General features: G+C 44.1%; 1 protein-coding gene across 1 annotated transcript in view; it reads right to left on the reverse strand.

Moving 5' to 3' along the window:
• The window catches only part of LOC126237421 (allergen Cr-PI-like), a 67,048-nt gene that overhangs the window by 11,781 nt on the left and 33,201 nt on the right, over nt 1–22,066 (reverse strand). The window contains exons 4-9 of the mRNA XM_049947530.1: nt 16,655–16,832; nt 8,968–9,275; nt 8,730–8,885; nt 1,320–1,484; nt 1,109–1,237; nt 707–1,019 (exon numbers count right to left, since the gene is read on the reverse strand). Coding sequence (XP_049803487.1) covers nt 707–1,019; nt 1,109–1,237; nt 1,320–1,484; nt 8,730–8,885; nt 8,968–9,275; nt 16,655–16,832 — 1,249 coding nt within the window. The remainder of the gene's footprint in view (nt 1–706; nt 1,020–1,108; nt 1,238–1,319; nt 1,485–8,729; nt 8,886–8,967; nt 9,276–16,654; nt 16,833–22,066) is intronic.

Consider the following 22,066-nt stretch of genomic DNA (forward strand, 5'->3'; position numbering starts at 1 on the left):
AATAAACCAGAAAACAGAAATATACACACCCCTTCGGCAGACATAAAGGCATAAAACGCCCGAGGCAACTAAAGCATTAAAATGAAATAACTCAGAAGAATCCTTTTTTATAAGAGCAACCTGCAAGTGATAATGTCGGACTTACTGATCTCCTGTTTTAGTAATCCTTGTAACATACTCATGGAAGAGCAAAGGCAAGCAAAACGACTCTTCACCATTACGAGTCTGAGTGAAGCAGAGTTTGCAAGTGAGGACACTACAAAGGCAAACACAATATCCAAACTTTCGTAGTCCTGTCTTCCTCAGTTGCGTGTAATATTAAGGTATATTGATAATTTTTACTTTATGGACCGTCTGACAGTAACTGAATAAAGCACAATTTTCGTGCCAATAAAACACAATTTTAGTGCCAGTAAAATTGTGTTTTATTCAGTTGCTGTCAGATGGTCCATAAAGTAAAAATTATCAATACACCGTAACAATATCCAAACGCAGACAGATTTCACAGACTGTCTGGCGATTATGTAGTGAGCACCAGACAACAGTCATTTCTGAGGCGTAGTGTAATGGAATTCGTAAACAAGTTACTGACCGCGTAACCTAAAGAAGTGAAGAAAACCGAGAGTAAGGAACGAATAGAGAAGAAAACAAATCGCACAAAGTAACAAGTGATCAAAACTGAAACAAAAAGTGAGCGGACACTTACGCTTCACCTCGAAGGCGTCCAGCAGGTAGAAGTGGTGCCTCATGTCGTCACCCGTCCAGACCTTGCCGGAGCCGCCACCCGGTCCCAGGAAGAGGCGCACCACGGCATTCATCTCCTTCTCGCTTCTGACCTTCAGTAGACAAGTGAACGGTTTGTGGTTGAGCCTGTGCTGGCGCGCAACCACGTTCACCTTGCCGGCATCCTCGATCTTCTGCACGTCGATTGCGTTATCGACGTGAATATCGAAGTCATCAAAATACGTCATGAGTTTGTCCATCTTGATGCTCTCAATCTTTACACCCGGTACCATCAGCTACAAAAGCAAGAACAGTTCCTCTTATTCTCTCGTTTACTAGACATCTTTTTATAGATTCAGAAGAACAGAATAGGTTACAAACTTACGTCCTCCTTGTGGTACGGCGGCAAAGTATTCTTGTACCCGTCCATTACCTTCCACATCCGCTTCAAGACTCTGTAGAACAGTGGGTCCCTCGTCATCGTTTCCGGAATCTCGAGAGCGGTTGGCGTCATCTGCAACAAGAACCCACGTCAGTCCATTCACACTTTGGGAATAAGAATCTTCATTGCCATTGTAATATACCGGTTAACTTACTCCATATTTGTGATATGGATCCATCAGATGCCCGAAAATGGTGAACAGCCCATAGTATACGGAACCATAGTATTTTCTATTCGGTGAATCTTCACCGCCTTTGAGCATGAGAGAAATCATTTTCATTGCGTTCTCTTCATTCAGTTGCTGGATTTGTACTTTATCCTAGTAATAAAAAGAAAACAGACCACATAAAACAGTTTTATTCGTGTTCCATCCAAATAGCAAAATGATGCAAACTAATTTACGGAAAATTGTAAATAATGTACCATAACGGCTGATTGTGAGCAGATAAAGTTACTTAATACCCTAGATCTTGATACGTTGCAAAATGTGTTACAGGACTGATCTCACTTGTCATTATCTCTCAGTCACTGAAGGGCCCATATTTTGAAATAGTTTAATATAATCGCCTTTGCATAATTTCTTTATCCCTCATTTTTAGCAATGGATGCTTCAGATTCCAATGTTTCTCTACTATTCCGGTGATCACCGAAGGTTGTTTATGAAAGGCACGGGGAACTTAATTCTACATCTCAGCAGGAATTTGAACTTCATAGGTTTAGGTTCGCCACGTCCGTGGCATTCGATAAACCTCACGTGACCTCTGTGTCGTGCAAAACGGTGAGCACCTAACGAACCTCAGCCTTCATTGGCTGGCTACGAATGGTTCGGCGAACTTGATTTCCTCAGATGCAGACTGGTATCCCTGTACGATCCTACTGCGCAAATTATTTTTTTGAACGCGAAATTTAAAAATTCAGTTTCTCTTTTGCTATCTTCTATTATCACACCAGACTGGTCTACGAGTGGATGAAATGGGGCCTGCGACTCCCTTATAGACTGAATGGCACCTTGCTCTAAATGTGGAATAATGTAAGTCAATGCCTTTGAGTAGGAAAAACAACCATGTAATGTTCGACTACAGTATTACTGCTATATTGCTTGCGCGGACACATCTATTAAATATCAAGGCAAAACGTTGCAAAGCTACTTGAAATGCAATAATCATGTAAGGTCGGCTGTAGGGAATGTGAGTGGTCGAGTTCGGTTTATTGGATCGATTGTATGTAAATGTAGCTCGTCTATAAAGGCTTGAGTACTGCTTGAGTGAGGAACATAATTACTGCCAAGAGCTGCTATAAAATTTCTTTCTAGAACAACGAGTTTCGGTCCATCATCGGGTTCATAGAAGCATTTACAACATCACACTAGACGATATAAAATCAGTAGTGTTCGATACATAAAATCCATGAATTTAACGCATAAAATTTAACGCATAAAGATATAGATTGTATCGTCTCTCACAAAATGTGCCAGTCAGTGCTATATCACGCTAGATCAACAGTTAGGATTCACGCTACAAAAGGAGGTATTCTGCACGATCACTGTGTACCAGTCGAATGAAAGATGTACGCAGACCCTTCTCACGAGCTGTTTGGTACAGGCTTCTAAAAATATCCTGCTCGAGTGTTTGAGATACCCACCAGGTCGGATTGAAAGGAAGACTAGAATTCAATTTTCCGTTGACAGTGGTGTCACTGAGATCGAGCACAAGCTCGGAATGTGGAAGAACGAGGAAGGAAATCGGGCGTGAACTTTCAAAGGAACCGTGCCGGCATTTGCCTCAAGCGATTGAGAGAAGTCACAGACAACCAAAATTTGGATGGCCGAACGCGGAGTTAAACCATCGTCCTCCCGGATGCGAGTCCAATGGGCTAGCCACTGCGCCACCTCGATGTGTAGGACGAATTAAAGAAAGACGTGGAAGCAATTCAGAGGTGTTCTCCTAGGTTTGTTATCTGTAGGTTCGATCAGCAAGAAAATATTACAGCAACGCTCCATCAACTCAAAAGGCAATCTTTTGTCGAAACGGTAATGAAAAATTTTAGAGCGCCGACGTTTGCGGCCGACTGCAGAACTATCACACTGCCACCAGGTTTCCTACCGGGCATAGGTATAATTTCACACTTAGAAAGCTAAGATTTTACTTGGAGGCATAATATCTTCGGACAGCTACATGAATGCGGCTTTCGAGGACCTCTCCTTGTCCTCTAAACGGTCCTTCCTATTCCTAAGTTATTTAATGCGGCTCGTTACAATTGACTGCTTCGAGGAAGAGTGTGGTGACTCTCAAAATAGTATTTTAAGCGTGATTGTCTTTAATTGTAGAACACGACCATAAAATGTCCATTGCAGTGTTTTTGTTTGTGGACAACGTTGCCGTCTTTTATTCCTCCACCAGCCTTTCAATAACAAAGACTCAGCTGCCGCTAATAAAAGAGTTTAGAGGAACAGGCGGGGAAGATATACACTCCTGGAAATAGAAAAAAGAACACATTGACACCGGTGTGTCAGACCTACCATACTTGCTCCGGACACTGCGAGAGGGCTGTACAAGCAATGATCACACGCACGGCACAGCGGACACACCAGGACCCGCGGTGTTGGCCGTCGAATGGCGCTAGCTGCGCAGCATTTGTGCACCGCCGCCGTCAGTGTCAGCCAGTTTGCCGTGGCATACGGAGCTCCATCGCAGCGTGGACGTGAACCGTATGTGCAGTTGACGGACTTTGAACGAGGGCGTATAGTGGGCATGCGGGAGGCCGGGTGGACGTACCGGCGAATTGCTCAACACGTGGGGCGTGAGGTCTCCACAGTACATCGATGTTGTCGCCAGTGGTCGGCGGAAGGTGCACGTGCCCGTCGACCTGGGACCGGACCGCAGCGACGCACGGATGCACGCCAAGACCGTAGGATCCTACGCAGTGCCGTAGGGGACCGCACCGCCACTTCCCAGCAAATTAGGGACACTGTTGCTCCTGGGGTATCGGCGAGGACCATTCGCAACCGTCTCCATGAAGCTGGGCTACGGTCCCGCACACCGTTAGGCCGTCTTCCGCTCACGCCCCAACATCGTGCAGCCCGCCTCCAGTGGTGTCGCGACAGGCGTGAATGGAGGGACGAATGGAGACGTGTCGTCTTCAGCGATGAGAGTCGCTTCTGCCTTGGTGCCAATGATGGTCGTATGCGTGTTTGGCGCCGTGCAGGTGAGCGCCACAATCAGGACTGCATACGACCGAGGCACACAGGGCCAACACCCGGCATCATGGTGTGGGGAGCGATCTCCTACACTGGCCGTACACCACTGGTGATCGTCGAGGGGACACTGAATAGTGCACGGTACATCCAAACCGTCATCGAACCCATCGTTCTACCATTCCTAGACCGGCAAGGGAACTTGCTGTTCCAACAGGACAATGCACGTCCGCATGTATCCCGTGCCACCCAACGTGCTCTAGAAGGTGTAAGTCAACTACCCTGGCCAGCAAGATCTCCGGATCTGTCCCCCATTGAGCATGTTTGGGACTGGATGAAGCGTCGTCTCACGCGGTCTGCACGTCCAGCACGAACGCTGGTCCAACTGAGGCGCCAGGTGGAAATGGCATGGCAAGCCGTTCCACAGGACTACATCCAGCATCTCTACGATCGTCTCCATGGGAGAATAGCAGCCTGCATTGCTGCGAAAGGTGGATATACACTGTACTAGTGCCGACATTGTGCATGCTCTGTTGCCTGTGTCTATGTGCCTGTGGTTCTGTCAGTGTGATCATGTGATGTATCTGACCCCAGGAATGTGTCAATAAAGTTTCCCCTTCCTGAGACAATGAATTCACGGTGTTCTTATTTCAATTTCCAGGAGTGTATTTTAATTCTTCATCATAGAAGTCTATTTGCGTCCTTTTAGCTGTTCGCGTCTGTTTTTAACTTTCCTGTGTCGAAGGTTAGGGATACTATCCCTAAATTAAAAGAAATGGCGATGTTTCTGTGTCCCACATTTCATCTTCAGTGTAACTTGTGATTCCAAAGGCCAGTGTAAGCAAAGTCCCTAAAAGCACCAAAGGTTTCAAAATGTATTATCCACATTTCGTGGGAAGCAGACCGAACATGCGTACTCCTGGTTGACAGAGTCTACGTACTACCTCGGCTTGACTTGTGGGTGCGCGGTGTATGGGTTTTCGAGATCCTCCTATTTAGAAGTGTTAAACGTGGTGCACCAGGAAGAAATTGGGTTGTCCACTGGGGCCTTCAGAGCCAGTTCTATACCAAGTCTCTGCACTGATGCTAGTGTAACATCAAATAGCCGACTGCCCACTGTGCGACGATCTTAGATCTTATAAGACAACATCCGCTCCACAGACGCCTGCATACCGTACCGTTCGTGTCCCACTAATGAGTAATGGAAAGCTTTTCTAATTATAGAGCCCTATATTATCTGCGTGCAAGTCTGCCTTTTAGAGAAGAGTGTGGCTGATATTAAAGTTATACATGACGTTTGAGCAGATTTCCATCTTCTGATGATGACCAGAATTACTTTAGATTTAACAGATTTTAAAAGAGAAATCACTCCAGATCTAACCTTTATATCTTTGGTTTATCACGTTTTAGATAGATATCATGGTTTCAAAATAGTGTATGCTAATAAGCGTAGGCACTACCTACCTGTTCCATCGGGTCCTCCGACCGTTCCATTAATCTTTGCCTTCCCGATGAAAACAGTCTGTTTATTGTAGAGCTACATGCCGTCCTCAGGACATTGGAGTAGACAAGGAGTCTTCAAAGCCAAAATTTTCTCATCTGCTACAATTCTCTTAGTGCGCTACCAGCATTAGAACAAATGTACCCAGTGGAGAGAAAGTCGCAAAGACGCTCCTTCTTCAACAGGATGGAAACATGTATCATTCTGCTTGGTTCCAAAACACTTGCGAATCTGAAGAAACGAGCAATCGGGCAAAGCAGCAAAGGGGTCCTAAGGGGAACATAACGTGGTGCAATGCGCCACTCCCTGCAAGCTGCTGAATCGGAAAGCCACGCACCTCTGAGTGGAGGAATAGTTGGCAGCTAGGAAAAATAAACTTCTGTCGGTGAAACAATGTGTCCGGTGAGGGCGTACTTCGTAACAACCTCTGGCGAGGTGATGTAACTCTTACCCGCCTCTTAATATGACACAGTCCACTAACACTTTGATTAATACTCCGGCCACACGACCTTTCAGTCTGTGATGTCTGTGACGCACTGATCTCTATAGACCACATTTTAACAGAGCAAAATTTAAGTAGTGAGTTCTATTTCATTGAATGACGAGGCAGATATGGTAAGGCATTTAAAGTTTTGTGCAGTCTGCACTCCAATCTTACGTTAGAGAAGTTGGTTTGTTGACTGGTCCTTTTATTTCGAAGATCAGTGTGACATTCTTTTCGGTTTGATTAGCTGCGACTGAGAGTAATTGAGTAACACTGTACTGCGGCAGCCAGATGCTACGTAGAAATACTGTACAGATGTAGCAATAAGATGTGTTATTTCATTCTCGAACGTTTAGAAATACAGTGCGTACACTTAGCATGAGGCGTCCCAAAAAGAACAATCTTTCGTCTGCTGTATCTCCCTTGAGATTACGGTCAGGAATCTCGTTTAGAAATACAGTGCGTACACTTAGCATGAGGCGTCCCAAAAAGAACAATCTTTCGTCTGCTGTATATCCCTTGCGATTACGGTCAGGAATCTCGTCTCATAGTTGTTGTTGCTCTTCTTTAAAGAAAGAGCTCCATTGCCTTAAAAAATAATTAACAAACTCTGTAGGTTCCTGTCCTTTCACACTGAACAACACGTAATAAAGCCAGCTACACACAGAGAACACGAGACAAAAGTTAGGTGTCCGTGGAATGCGATCCAGGAGGTCGTACACTATTAGATGGCTATTTATTTGCCCAGTTCTTCAAAATGCACTAACGGCAATAAAAATTGCAAAACTAAAAAATAATTAATGTAGAGTAACGAAATTTCTGGAATAAATTCGTCTAGGTTACATATTTAAGTGATCAAATTGCAAGATCACAGATTAATGTAAGCGTGAGATTAGCCACTGCAAACGCGAAATGCTGTTACATTAAGAACCGGTGTAACCACCAGAATGTTAAATGCGTGCATGCAGATCTGTACGGATTTTCTTGTACAGGTGCCGGATGTCAGTTTGTGGGATGGAGTTCGAAGGCTGTTGCACTTGGCCGGTCAATAAGGGGACGGTTAATGCTAGTTGTGGATGACTCTGGATTTGTCGTCCAATGATGTCCCATATCAGACAGATCTGGTGATCGAGCAGCCAAAGGTAACATGTCGACACTCCGTAGAGCATATTGGGTTACAACAACGGTATGTTGACGAGCGCTATCCTGTTGGAAGACAGCCCCTAGAATGTTGTTGATGAATGGCAGCACGACAGGCCCACTCACAGACTGACGTAAGTTTTGCCGTCAGGGTGCCTGGAATAACTACGAGGGTGCTCCTGCTGTCATAAGAAATCTCACCCCAGATAATAACTTAAGTTGTAGGTCCATTGTGTCTATCACTCAGACAGTTTGGTTGCAAGCCCTCAGTTGGCATCCTCCTAAACAACACACGGCCATCACTGGCACCGAGGTGGAAACGGCTTTCATCAGAAAACACAACAGACCTCCACCCTGCATTCCAATGAGCTACCGCTTGACTCCACAAAAGTCGCAGATGGCAGTGGTTTGGGGTCAGTGACATGCACGCAACTTAGCGTCTGCCTCGGAGCTGTCATTGAAGTAACCAATTTGTAACAGTTCCTTGAGTCACTGTGGTGCCAACTGCTGCTCAAATTACAGCTGCAGATGTAGTGCGATGGAACACAGCCTTACGCCGAACACGACGCTCTTTCATCTTGGTAGTGACACGTGGCCGCCTGGAGCACGGTCTTCCTGCAACCGTACATTTTCGTGATCACCGCAGCCAGCAGTCATGTACACTAGCCACATTCCTGTCAACTCTTTCTGCAGTATCGCAGAAGGAACAAACAGCTTCTCGTAGCCCTACTACACGACCTCGTCCAAAATCAGTGAGGTGGTGATAATGGCGTCTTTATCACTTTATAAGCCTTTCTTGACTAACATCAACACACAACGTCAAACGTGAAAAGTAACGAACGCTGACTACCTTGAAGCACGAATTTAAAGCAAACCTGATTCGCATCCTCATAGTGACGCTGCTAGCGCCACTCTTAAGCGACTGGCGCGAAATTTAAATGGACATCATCTTTCAGATGTACAAACACGCCTACCAACTTTTATTTATGTCGCACAACTTCTGCTTGTAGCTGTGATTTTTTTTTTCATCGGTGTAATATTTTGTGCAGCACTGGTAATTAATACCAGGTGTTCGCCATATGCAGCAGTGTGAATTATATAATTTATTTTCGTCACTATCCTATTCCAGATATTAATATTCATTATTCATGTGTTGTTAAGAAGCCTCTCAGCGCCAAAAAATTGGACGTAGTCCATGTAACACACTGATTTATGTAACTCGCTACTGCTGCTGCTGGGTACTTACGTCCAGGTAAATAGACATGGCGACGCCGTCGCGAATCCTCCTCTCCCAGTCCATGAGGTCTTCCATGGACAACACGTCAGTACTTCTGGGCTTGAGACCCTCCGGGCGGGCCGGGAACTCGTGTCCACTTTGGTGCCTGATCTCCGGATCGTAACCCTGCAACAAGAACCATATCAATCTGATTCATCACTCTGGAGGAGCTGTTACGTATTTACTTCATGCAGGACTTGTTAATCACCTCAACGGGCTCCCACAGTTCTACCGGCCACACGGGTGGCATGCCTCGGGAGTATCTCTCCATGTCGTAGCGAGCCAGAAGGTTCCGGATCAGGATGTAGAAGAGCCGGCCCCGGTGCTGCAGCATGGGCTGGGAGCTCTCCGTGGTGCTCACCCAGAAGGGGAACTTGTATCCGAAGAAAGCCCAGTATGCAGCGAGCCCAACGTCTTCCCGGAAGTATGACAGCACGGATTCCGTGTCTCGCGCCTCCATCCAGCCCGTGTAGTTGGCTTCGATGATGTACGGGGCACCCTCTTTAGTATCCAGGCCTGTGTGCATGAGACAGATTTCAAATTAAAAAGTGTTTATAATTTCACTTAGCAATATTCTTTGTAACGATAGGTACACAAGTAAGGCACGGTAAGCAGTAAGAAGAAAAACGGAATGTAATAGCAAGCCTCAGAATTTGTATGACTTTGTGACATTCTGTCTGAGCTGTTTAGCATACATCTGAGATGCTACAGATCCTATCCTCGATGACCTTCAGGGATGGAAAGGTCCCGATACGATCATGTATTTCAAAAGAAACGAGGCTGCACTGCGAATAACGCCTTATTGAGTGAAAATTACTAGTTCTGGCGCAATTAAAGGTGAAAATTTGGACACCGAACCTCATAAGAACTTATTAATGATGTAATCTATCAAACTATGAAAGGTAACTAATGGTCACTATAACAAACTAGTTTATTGCGAAACAAATTATTTGTCCACTGAATCAAAGATACTACCATTCAACAATTGGAGAAGGCATTGCATATACCAACTATAGCCTTGGCACAGAAGGGTGGCGACATAATAGTACAGTAAGAACCTGTGTCATGAACATGGCGAATGACAGTGAAAAATCTGAGTGATTTAAAGAAAAGCCTTGGCAAAGCACGAACAACAATCAATAATATCATCTAATCACACTATGGTTGCAATTAGCCGGCTGTGAAAATTATATATGCAGAATGAAAGCCTGGTTACAATTAAGTGACGTCACACTCACCTCACCTTAATGGATGGAATCAGTGACAGCCCATGCTTTCCATTCTTAAGTTGCGCAAGGGCGGAAGACGGCTGTGGTACTAGCTGAAAAGTCTAAGTTCAGCTCAGCCTCTGTATTCTGCTCAAAGTCGAAGACAACCCGATCTACAGCTTTAAGACCTAGCGCGCTGCCTCAAGCCGTGAAACCAGTGTCCTCTGCGGCAGTCCCGAAGCATTTGTGTCCAAACTCTACGAAACGTAACTGGTTCTGCCAACATCAGAATCTCGCCGGCTAAGTGCAACAGACCTTGTGAGTTTTAACGATAATTTAATAAACAAGTTTAACAATTTTCTACTCTTGTGAAATTTGGTGGGGTTAAGCAATAAGGACCGATGTAAGAGACGGCCTGATGCCCATAATCTGATCACGTTAAATACATAAATAAATAAACGATCAAGCGGTCGTCGATATTGCGCGTGACGTCAAAATGACGTCACGCTTGCGGTAAATGTTGCCACTGTTGAGGCGCATCTGTTCGCTGACACTGAGCAGCATAGCGCAGTGGTTAGCATACTTGACTGGGATGCGGGAGCCCGACGGTTCAAATCTGCATCCGGCCACCCTCATTTAGCTTTTCCGTGATTTCCCTAAAAATGCCGGGCTGGTTCCTTCGAAAGGGCACGGCCGCTATCCTTCTCCATAATTCCCTAGTCCGAGCTGCTGCTCCGTCTCTAACGACCATGTTGTCGACGGCACACTAATCGCCTCCTCCTCCTCCTCCTCCTCCTCCTCCTCCTTTTTTCGTTGATAGGCAAGGGAAGCCTCTCTGACAGTTGAAAGACGTGCGTTATTTCGCAAACTTTTCATACTTCTATAATATTTAATCCTTTGATCGTATCTTTATCATTTTCTTTATCTGGCAATGTCTCTGATACGTGAAAGAGGATAGGACCTGTTATATTGTTAGAGGAGGCCGAAATGCACGCTATAAGCTCACGCAGGATCGCGTGAGGTCTGAAACAGGATACGTAATGAATGCTATAAAGAAAAGTACGTAGCTTCTGGAATACTTAACTTTAATCCATCATTTGTATACATCGTTCTTGATGAGACATGCTTCATACGATAACTATCAATTGCTATGGCGCCTTGCTAGGTCGTAGCCATTTACTTAGCTGAAGGCTATTCTAACTATCTGCTCTGCAAATGAGCGAGGCTTCGTCAGTGTGCATCGTTAGCTAAGTCGTCCGTACAACTGGGGCGAGTGCTAGTCCGTCTCTCGAGACCTCCCGTGTGGTGGCGCTCGGTCTGCGATCACTGACAGTGGCGACACGCGGGTCCGACCTGTACTAATGGACCGCGGCCGATTTAAAGCTACCACCTAGCAAGTGTGGTGTCTGGCGGTGACACCACAGGAACAAGGCATTTATTTTCTTAAAAACTGCAGTCCCTCTGAAGTAGCCAAAATGGAGTCCTTTTCTTCGCCGAGACCATTTAGCTTGACAGTGTGGCTTGTTTGTAGGGGCCGAAGAAGTCCCCTTACTTACACTGATAAGCCAAAACATTATGACCACTGCGACCTCGACACTGGATGACGCTTGGTGACGTTGCGGGCACGTTACGTGATAACAAAAGTATGTAAGCGAAGCACACACGTACGAGAGGTCACCATAGCGAAGATACAGGCTGCATATGGGAAAATCCGTTGAGATAAGCGCAGGGCCTGTGAACGAATATTTCTAAAACGGCGAATCCGATCAAATGTTTAATGCTACTGTTCTGAGCATCTACGGAAAGACGTAGGACAGTGAAACTACCGCCGGCCGCGGTGGTCTCGCGGTTCTAGGCGCGCAGTCCGGAACTCGACTCCTGCCTCGGGCATGGATGTGTGTGATGTCCTTAGGTTAGTTAGGTTTAAGTAGTTCTAAGTTCTAGGGGACTTATGACCACAGCAGTTGAGTCCCATAGTGCTCAGAGCCATTTGAATCTTTTTTTTTTTTTTTTTAACTATCACTAGGCGCTACCTGGAAGGACGTCCACGACTCTTCACAGGAAGTGGGGTTCGGGAGCCTGTCTGTTGTAAAGTAGGACAGATGGTGATCTGTGACATCTCTGCCAAAAGAACACGATGGCGGTGCACGCAGAAGTGTTTCAGAGCACAACCTTCATCGTACGAGCTCCACAGAAGACCATCCCTACGTGTCCACATGTTGACCCATCGACATCGTCAGTTAGGATTGCAGTGGGCAAGGGACCATTCGGATTCGATCATCGATCAATGGAAACATGTCGGCTCTTCGTGTGAATCATATTTGTGCTAGAATAGGTCGATTGTCGTCTCCACAAACATTCTCATCGAGGTGAACGGCGGCTCAGAACGTGCCTCGCGCCACGGGCACAGGCTGGTGGGAGCAGTCTTATGGAATGGGAGGCATCCTCCTGCGCTTTCATGGGACCTGCGGTGGCAACTGAAGACACGCAGACAGCTGCGAATCACCTGCTTCCCTTCACGCTTGATTTCTTCCCCGACGGCGGTGTCATCTTTCAGCAGTACAATTCTCCGTGTCTCGGAGCCAGAACTGCGCTACAGTGGTTTGAGGATCATTCTGGTGAACTCACGTTGATGTATCGGTGGCCAAATTCACCTGATGCAAATCCTATCAAACCAATCTAGGTCCCCATGACAGTATACACAAATCATCAGCCCATTATTTACGCGAGTTACGTGACATGTGCGTAGTCATCTAATACCACATACTTCCACAAACCTACCAAAAAATTGTCGGATCCCTGATAAGCAGAATCAGTGATGTATTTCTTTCCAAAGACGGACAAAGAAACTATTAAGCAGGTGGTCATAACTTTTTGGGTCATAGTGCATTCTTCGAGGTTTAAACATAGCCTCTATTGCATGTTTCGTGACGCAAAGAGATTCCTCTCCCTACATTTTGGTGAATCACGAGCCATCTTACTGCATTCGGGTTACATGTCAGAACAGCTCAAAGTTGACGCGGCAATTTGGCGTGGCGTCATTAACTACAATGGCGAGCGGCACTTTTCGCCCCCATGAAGCCCGGCCTCCACTTTGAACAGGGGAGAGAAGATGACTTCGGTAGAGGAGCAGTAGTTCTGCAGTAGATGAGTAAGCGAACACAGAATTACACGAAGTCGTGATTCTGCATTAAGTTATAGATTTGAAAGCATCAGCGCTTTCTTGTTCATCTACTTATTCTTACCTCCATTTTTCTTTATCCTTTTGTGTCTGAAATTCATTGAACGTTGATCTGTGTTGGACTCAGCACCCGAGTTTTTCTCCGTTACTTAGCTCTCACGTACGTGGAGACATTTGATAACCACGTTAAGTAAATTCATCGGCTTTCCATGCATTTGTTTAGCCTTCGGCGAGTCTTATACTGGTTACAGTATTTCGTAAGTGAAGTGCATATTTTTGAAACTGATAATTTTCGTGGCACATGACCTTGTTGCTTTGTCACTGATCTTAAGACCACGTGGAACACTTGATAACCGCGTTAATTAAATTCATCCCATTCATCCGATTCAGTATTTCGCGAGTGAAATTAGTATTTCTACAACGGTCAGATTTTGTGAGACATGTTTTTGCTTTTTTCCTGACTCTAGGACCAAGTGGCGAGCGATTAGCTGGAGCATATCTTAACAGAACTGTAATTATACGTGACTGAGGGATCCACCATGTGGACGGTAGTAAGCTACAGATCATGTGATAAATGCTCCAGTGATTTACCTAACATACGGAGGGGATCCTCCTTTGTCCTTTTCCTCACCTGTAGCGAATTATTTCCCCGCCTATCTATCCTCAGTGGTGCCTGCTTGGTAACCCTCTCCCATTTCTTTGTAACCACTAACGTAATTTTCTCGTAGTAACGGTCATGTTCCGCCATTCTCTCCTTTTTCGCAGTCGTCACATTATTGAGAGACTTGACTACTGAAATAAGTGTTCACACAGATATAATGTTAACATATGGTAGACTAATCATGTTTCGGTTGCAATCCATACTTAGTTTTCCTGCAATAATCTAAAACTACACATTTCTTCTTTTAATAACATACAACGCAAAAACAATGTTGATGAAACGCATGAAATAGCAAAGAAGCTGTAATGCCCACCGTAAGGGAACAAATAAATTCATATCATTAACGTGTGGTTTTCGTACGGTCGTCACGGATCACGCGTTGGCTTCATGCTGCTGTTGCTAAATTAATTGAAGATAGAACTCAACACATCGCTCTTAACGGATCAAAATCGACAGATGTATAGGTAACTTCCGCAGTACCCCAAGGAAGTGTGATACGAACGTTACTATTTACAATATATATATATATATATATATATATATATATATATGATCTAGTAGAAAGCGTCTGATGCTCTTTAGGGCTGTTCGCAAATGATGTGGTCGTCTGTAACAAAGTAGCAACGCCAGAAGACAGTAAAGATTTGCAAAATGACCTCCAAAGAACTGATGAATGGTGCCATCTCTGAGAGTTGACCCTGAAAGTAAATAAATGTAAAATACTGCGCATACATAGGAAATGTAATCTTCTACTGTACAGCTACACTACTGATGTCAAACCACTGGAAACAGTACCTACCGTAAAATATCTAGGAGTAATTATCCAGAGCGACTTGAAGTGGAGTGAACACGTGAAAGAAATAGTGGGAAAAGCAGATACCAGACTCAGATTTATAGGAAGAATCTTAAGGAAATGTAACTCGTCCACGAAGGAAGTGGTTTATAAGGTGATTGTTCGACCGGTTCTTGAGTATTGTCCATCTATCTGTGATCCCTACCAGGTAGGACTGATAAAAGAGATACAGAAGATCCAACGAACAGCGGCGGGTAGACAGCGGGAGAGCGTTACGGAGGCGCTCAAAAAACTCCAGTGGCGGACGTTGCAACACGTTGTGCATTACGGAGAGAGTTACTATTGAAATTTCGAGAGAGCTCTTCCCGAGAAGCGTCGGACAACATATTACTTCCCCTCAGATACGTTTTGCGTAATGACCACGAGGAGAAAATTTAAAAAGTTGGAACCAATACAGAGGTTTATCGACAAACATTTTTTCCACGCGTTATTTGTGAGTGGAATAGCGGTGGACGGCTCAGTTAGTGGTGCAAAAGTGCCCTCCGCCACACAGGATTAGGTGATTTGCGGAGTATGATGTAGATGTAGATGAAAAGTTAGAGGTCAGGGATTTCGATTCAAGGCCCGTTTCGACCATAGCAAGTACGAAAGACTAGCCAAATATTGTTCCTTCTAGTAAAGGAACTACCGTGTCTTATTCCTAGACGCGGAATAAAACTCTACTTGATGTGGTGAAAGAGTATGCCTGCTTTTGGACGGTTATAATTATACATTTATTCCTTGAGATCTTTGTATGAAGGCGGTCTTCCTCATCCGCCCCCTGAATGTCGACACTTATAACGAAAACTTATTGTCAAACATAACCTTTCCCTGATGCTTTGTTGAATTACGAATCCTGAAAAAATCCTACTTCGCAGGCCCAGCCTGAGGTGGGCCATACATCGACCGTGTAAATGCTGTCTTCCTGGACCCAAGTTACGTGACATACGATTCTGCGGAGCTGAGCGAACAATGCATCGCCCGTCCTAATACTTGCGAGGCTGATTTTATTCCTGGAGTGTAAGTGACATCGGCGCAGTAACTACAGTGGCAGCTGGAACCAACAACTGCTAGCAACAGGTGTGCATTCCACCAAGCAGTGGAGAGCAGGCAGTGTTAAGTAGTGAACGGGCCGCCGTAGTATGCCAACGTTGGTGTATCACAAATCGCAAAGGAGGAACATATGTAAATTAAGTGTTCGAGAAACTCTCTAGATTGCTTCGAAGAAGAGATAAGTGTGTGCAAAGTTTGTTCCGCACACCTTGCATCCCGAACGAAATCAACGACGTGTGGACGCCTGCCGAGACTGAATTGCAATGCAAAAAGCGGACAGTTCTTCTCTGGAACCTACCACTAAAAAACAAAGTGCAGAAAATCAGATGAATGGTGAACGACTTGAAGACATGACTAACATTCAGACCAACGCAATGCGCTAGTCGAGCAACGTTCCAAAGAAGGACTTCTCTGGCAAGCTCACATGGCTGTATGAATATTCCGTGTCATGTTCTGAAGTGCAGGGTTGGGTTGGGGGAAACTATATAGAACACTTTCAACATGAAAACAACAATCTGCCTCACTGATAACATGAATTAATAGAATCTCCAAACTTTTCGGACTGACAGGGTAGGCCTGCCCTCTCGAGCGCTAGTCGCATGGGACCATTGAGATCGTCCCCCTGTGGAATTCCTGCAAGTGGTGGTAGACGGTATTCTTTTTATATGAGGCGTAATATGAACTTCTCACAACCAACCAACATTCAAATGCGATTTCCGCATAAGAACCCACAGAGTAACGTTTAGACAAAATGTAGATGGCGTTTTTCTTACCAGCTTCTGCTGAGATGCCGATAGTTCACATATCCAAGAATGTAGCACTTTTCACGCCGATTTGGAGATTGTTTCATGCCAACTTCATGGTGTTACAATTTTATTGACTGATCAGCGCAGATTGCCGGTGTGGCTAAGCTAATTGGCCTGTAAGACCCAGAGATGTACTGCAGCGGAGTGGACTCACCTCTGAGATGGGCGTCGTAGGCCATTTGCATGACGTCACTGGTGACGAAGTACTCGGGGAAGACCTCGTAGGGCGGCGGCAGCATCATGTGGTGCGTGTCCTCGCGGTGCAGCAGGACGGTGTACAGCGCGTGCGCGAACATCCTCTCGTTCATGTGGTAGCGCATCCACACCGCCATCTGCAGCACGTGCAACAAGAGATCGCTAACGACGCTGCTAGCGGTACTCATCGGCACCCTCCTGACACTCTAATAGCCAGCTGACAGAAGGTATTAAGCACTGTCACTTGGAGCTCGTTCGGGATCCACAGAACAAGTTACCGTGGCACTACCAGTCGCTCTATGACAGATGCAAGTGTAGCGGAGTAATCCTCACACTAAGCGGCTACCATAGCAGAATCTTGTCCGAAGTTTCCACGCAAAGCGCTAATAAATTCTGGTCATAGGCGGATGATGACAGTGACAACGGAGTTAGTGTCCTGACACTGATTGCTGACACAGGAACTGAAATTGAGGGCAGCAGAGTGAAATCAAAAATACCGAAATCCGTTTTCAAGTGCTCCATTGCTAAGGAAGATGCAGTACTGTACCAGTTTACTTCTCTCTAAAATTAAACGACTCTCAAAGGCCCTAAAGGATTCTGTCATATTATATACACAATTTGCAGCAGAGCTCGCTCATATTTTAAGAACAGTTCGTACTCATCTAGAAAAGAAATCTGTATGGTGCGAAAACTGGCAATTAACCCTAAATAATGAAAAGTGAGAGTTCATCCATAAAAGTGCTAAAACGAATCAGTTAAACTTCTGTTACACGATAAATCAATCGAATCCAAACGCCGTAAATTCAACTAAATACCTAAGAATTACAATTATAAACTACTTAAATTGGACAGAACACGTAGAAAATGTGGTGGGGAAGCGGATCAAAGACTGCGATTTATTATGACAGCATTCAGAAGATGCAACAGATCTACTGCGGAGACCGCTGAGGTCATCGGTCCCCAAGCCTATACACTATTTAATCTAACTTAAACTAACTTAAGCTATGCTTTCTTAAGCTATGGTTCCTCCCGAGGGAGGACTCAAACCTCCGACGGGGGGAGCCGCACGGACCGTGACAAGGCGCCCTAGACCACGCGGCTACCCCGCGCGGTAACACTTAGAAGATGCAACAGATCTATAGAAGAGACTGCCTACACTACTCTTCTACGTCCTCTTCTGGAGTACTGCTGTGCGGTGTCGGATCCTTACCAGATACAATTGACGGAGTACATCAGGAATTTCAGAGAAGAGTAGCACGTTTTGCACCGTCGATAAGTAGGGGAGAGAGTGTCACGGACATGATAGAGGGTTTGGGGTGGACATCATTGAAACAAAGGTGTTTCTCGTTGAGGTGGATCTTCCTACGAAATTTCAATCACCAACTTTCTCCTCCAAATGCGTAAATATTTTGTTAACGGCGACCTATATAGGGAGAAACGATCATCATAATAAAATGAAGGAAATCTGAGTTCGCATGGGAAGATATGGATGTTCGTTTTTCCCGCGCGCTGTTCGAGAGTGGAATAATAGAGAATTATTGTGAAGGTGGTTCGATGAATTCTCTGCCAGGCACTTAAGTGTGATTTGCAGAGTATCGATGTAGATGTAGATGAGGAAGGATAACAGAAGTCATCCATAAAATTACCGTCCACACTCTTTGACGTCCATCTGTAGTAGAGCCATAGACAATTTTCAGAGCTCAAAACAAATGAGGAATTTCCGATTGAATGAACTTCTGGACAACAACAATCACAGACCTCTAAACCATCGATCATGCGAAATGCAACTTGTGCACTTCTCACTCCCCACTGTGGAGACCATGGATCACTGAAAACAGGTAGACGCTGTATTTCTTGAGTTCCGAAGATCATTTGCATTGGTACCACACCAACGTTTACTAAGTGCAGATATATAGGGTATCGGACAAAATTTGTGACTGGGTTAAGGATTTGTTGATGGGGAGGAAGCAGCCTGTTATGTTGGAGCGAGAGTCAACGACAAATGCTGAAGTAACTTTAGGCGTGGCCCAGGGAAGTGTGTTAGGAGCCTTGTTGCTCAAGTTGGATATTAATGGCTTGGCACACAATATTAAAAGTAATCAGACTTCTCGTAGATGACGCAGGTATCTACAATGGAGTATTATCTGATAAAAAGCTGCAGATATAATCTAGATAAGATTTTAAATTTATGCAAAGATTGTAAACTTGTTTTAAATATAGAGAAATGTAAATTTATGCTCTTCACGAAACGAAAAAAAATGCAGTGTGCTGTAAGTATAAAATGAATTTTTCACATCTAAAATTATTCAACTCACACAGATACCTGAGTGTGACAGTTTCTAGGGCTATTAAATGGAATGAACACACAGGCTCACTCATAGGTGATACATTATCCACTGCAGCAAATAAGTGTGTAGTACTTATTTGACATAAAAAGCTGGGATTGCATGGCAGTTCCATCATGGTCGTAGCGATTAGATAATAGTGAATAGCTTGGAATTTGATTTATGATACAGCTAGGTAACATTTGGAGTGTCAGTGAACAGTGTACGTAGAATAATTATAAGAGCTTATCGTCAAATTGTGAGTTACTTTATTTTGCTTAATACAGTTATGAAACAATTCTTGGCTTCACTGGGCTCAATTTCATAAACGTCTGTAACGATCTCATGTTTTCCCAATTGACAATAAGGCAACACTTCATTAATTATTATGAGTACTTCCTCTTCTTTCGTCATGGTCAAGGCCATAGGTCTGTTCTGCCTTTTAAAGTATCCAGCCATTTCTGGTTGGTTTTCCTATGGCTCTTGTCCTAAAGACTTAAAATTATGGCTTGTTTTGGTTTACTCTTTGTAGATGTTCTAAATAGCTTTGACGATTGGACATCATCTTCTCATTTATAGCATACAAGATTTCTTTTTTGTCGCTTGCATTCTACTTTCTTGTTTTTTAGTAATTGTCCACATTTCACTTCCAAATAGCAAAGAGAGAGTGGCCATTGCCTTGTAAAACAGGACTTTTATCTCTTTCCTCACTTTATTTCTCAATGTTCTATTGATTGTTCCATAAATCATTTGATATATTTGCCATTTCTTGACAAGTTCACTCTGGTTGTTGTTGTGGTCTTCAGTCCAAAGACTGGTTTGATGCAGTACTCCATGCTACTCTATCCTTTGCAAGCCTCTTCATCTCCGAGTAACTACTGCAACCTACATCCTTCTGAATCTGCTTAGTGTATTCATCTCTTGCTCACCCTCTACGATTTTTACCTTACACGCTTCCTTCCAATACTAAATTGCTGATCTCTTGATTCTTCAGAAGGTTTCCTACCAACCGATCCCTTCTTATAGTCAAGTTGTGCCACAAATTTATCTTCTTCCCAGTTCTATTCAGTACCTCATAATTAGTTACGTCATCTACCCAACTAATCTTCAGCATTCTTCTGTAGCACCACGTTTCGAAAGCTTATCGTCCATGTTTCACTTCCATATATAGCTACACTCCATACAAATACTTTCAGAAACGACTTCCAAACACTTAAATCTATTCTAGGTATTAACAAATTTCTCTTCCTCAGAAACGGTTTCCTTGCCACTGCCAGTCTACGTCTTATATCTTCTCTACTCCGGCCGTCATGAGTTACTTTGCTGCCCAAATAGAAAAATTCATCTACTAATTTAAGTGTCTCATTCCCATCTGATTCTCTCAGCATCACCTGATTTGATTAGACTACTTTCAATTACCCTCGTTTTGCTTTTGTTGATGTTCATATTACATCCCCCTATCAAGACACTGTCCATTCCGTTCAACCGTTCTTCCAGGTCCTTTGCTGTCTCTGACAAAATTAGAGTGTCATCGGCACACCTCAAAGTTTTTCTATCTTCTCCACTGATTTTAATTCCTAATCCAAATTTTTCTTTTGTTTCCTTTACTACTTGCTCAATATACAAACTGAACGACATCGGGGATGCGCTACAAACCTGTTTCACTCCTTTCTCAACCACTGAATCCCTTTCATGCCCCTCGACTCCTATAAATGCCGTCTGGTTTCTGTACAAATTGTAAATAGCCTTTCGCTCCCTGTATTTTATCTCTTCAGAATTTGAAAGAGAGTATTCAGTTAACATTGTCAAAAGCTTTCTCTAAGTTTACAAATGCTAGAAACGTAGATTTGCCTTTCCTTAATCTATCTCCTAAGATACGTCGTAGGGTCAGTATTGCCTCACGTGGTCCAATATTTCTACGGAATCCAAACTGATCTTGCACGTGGTCGGCTTCTACTACCTTTTCCATTCGTCTGCAAAGAATTCATGTTATTATTATGCAGCCGTGACTTATTAAACCGATAGTTCGGTAATTTTCGCACCTGTCAACATCTGTTTTCTTTGGGATTGGAATTTTTATGTTCTTCTTGAAGTCAGAGGGTATTTCGCCTATCTCATACATCTTGCTTACCAGGTGATAGAGTTTTGTCATAGCTGGCTCTCCCGAGGCTATCAGTAGTTTTGTCTAATCCCGGGGCCTAGTTTCGACTTAGGTCTCTCAGTGCTCTGTCAAATTCTTCACGCAGTATCATATCTCCCATCTTATCTTCATCTACATCCTCTTCCATTTCCATAATATTACCCTCAAGTACATCGCACTTGTATAGACCCACTATATACCCCTCCTACCTTTGGCCTTTCCCTTCTTTGCTTAGCACTCGTTTACCATCTGAGCTCTCGATATTCCCAAAGGTGGTTCTCTTTTCTCCAAAGGTCTCTTTAATTTTTCTGCAGGCGGCATCTGTCTTACCCCTAGTGATATATACTTCTACATCCTTACATTTGACCTCTACGTATGCATTCCTTTTCGCCTGCTTAATTTACTGCGTTTCTATATTTTCTCCTTTCATCAATTAAATTCAATATTTCTTCTGTTACCCATGGATTTCTGCTAGCCCTCGTCTTTTTACCTACTTGATCCTCTGCTGTCCTTACTATTCCATGTCTCAAAAGATATCCATTCTTCTTCTACAGTGTTCCTTTTACCTGTTCTTGTCAAATGTTCCCTAATGCTCCATCTGAAACTCTCTACAACCTGTAGTTTTTTCAGTTTATCCCAGTCCCATCTTGTTAAATCCCTACCTTTCTGCAGTTTCTTCAGTTTTAATCTACAGTTCATAACCAATAAATTCATGTCGGAGTCCACCTCTGCCCCTGGAAACGTCTTACAATTTTAAATCTTATTCCTAAATCTCTGTCTTACCATTATTTAATCGATGTGAAACATTCCGGTGTCTCCGAGTCTTGATTGATTGATTCTTAAACCAAGTGTTGGCGATGATTAAGTTATGCTGTGTGCAAAATTATCTCGGCTGCTTCACTTTCAT

The sequence above is a fragment of the Schistocerca nitens genome, chromosome 2 (assembly GCF_023898315.1).
Source record: "Schistocerca nitens isolate TAMUIC-IGC-003100 chromosome 2, iqSchNite1.1, whole genome shotgun sequence".
In the NCBI taxonomy this organism is placed as follows: Eukaryota; Metazoa; Arthropoda; class Insecta; order Orthoptera; family Acrididae; genus Schistocerca; species Schistocerca nitens.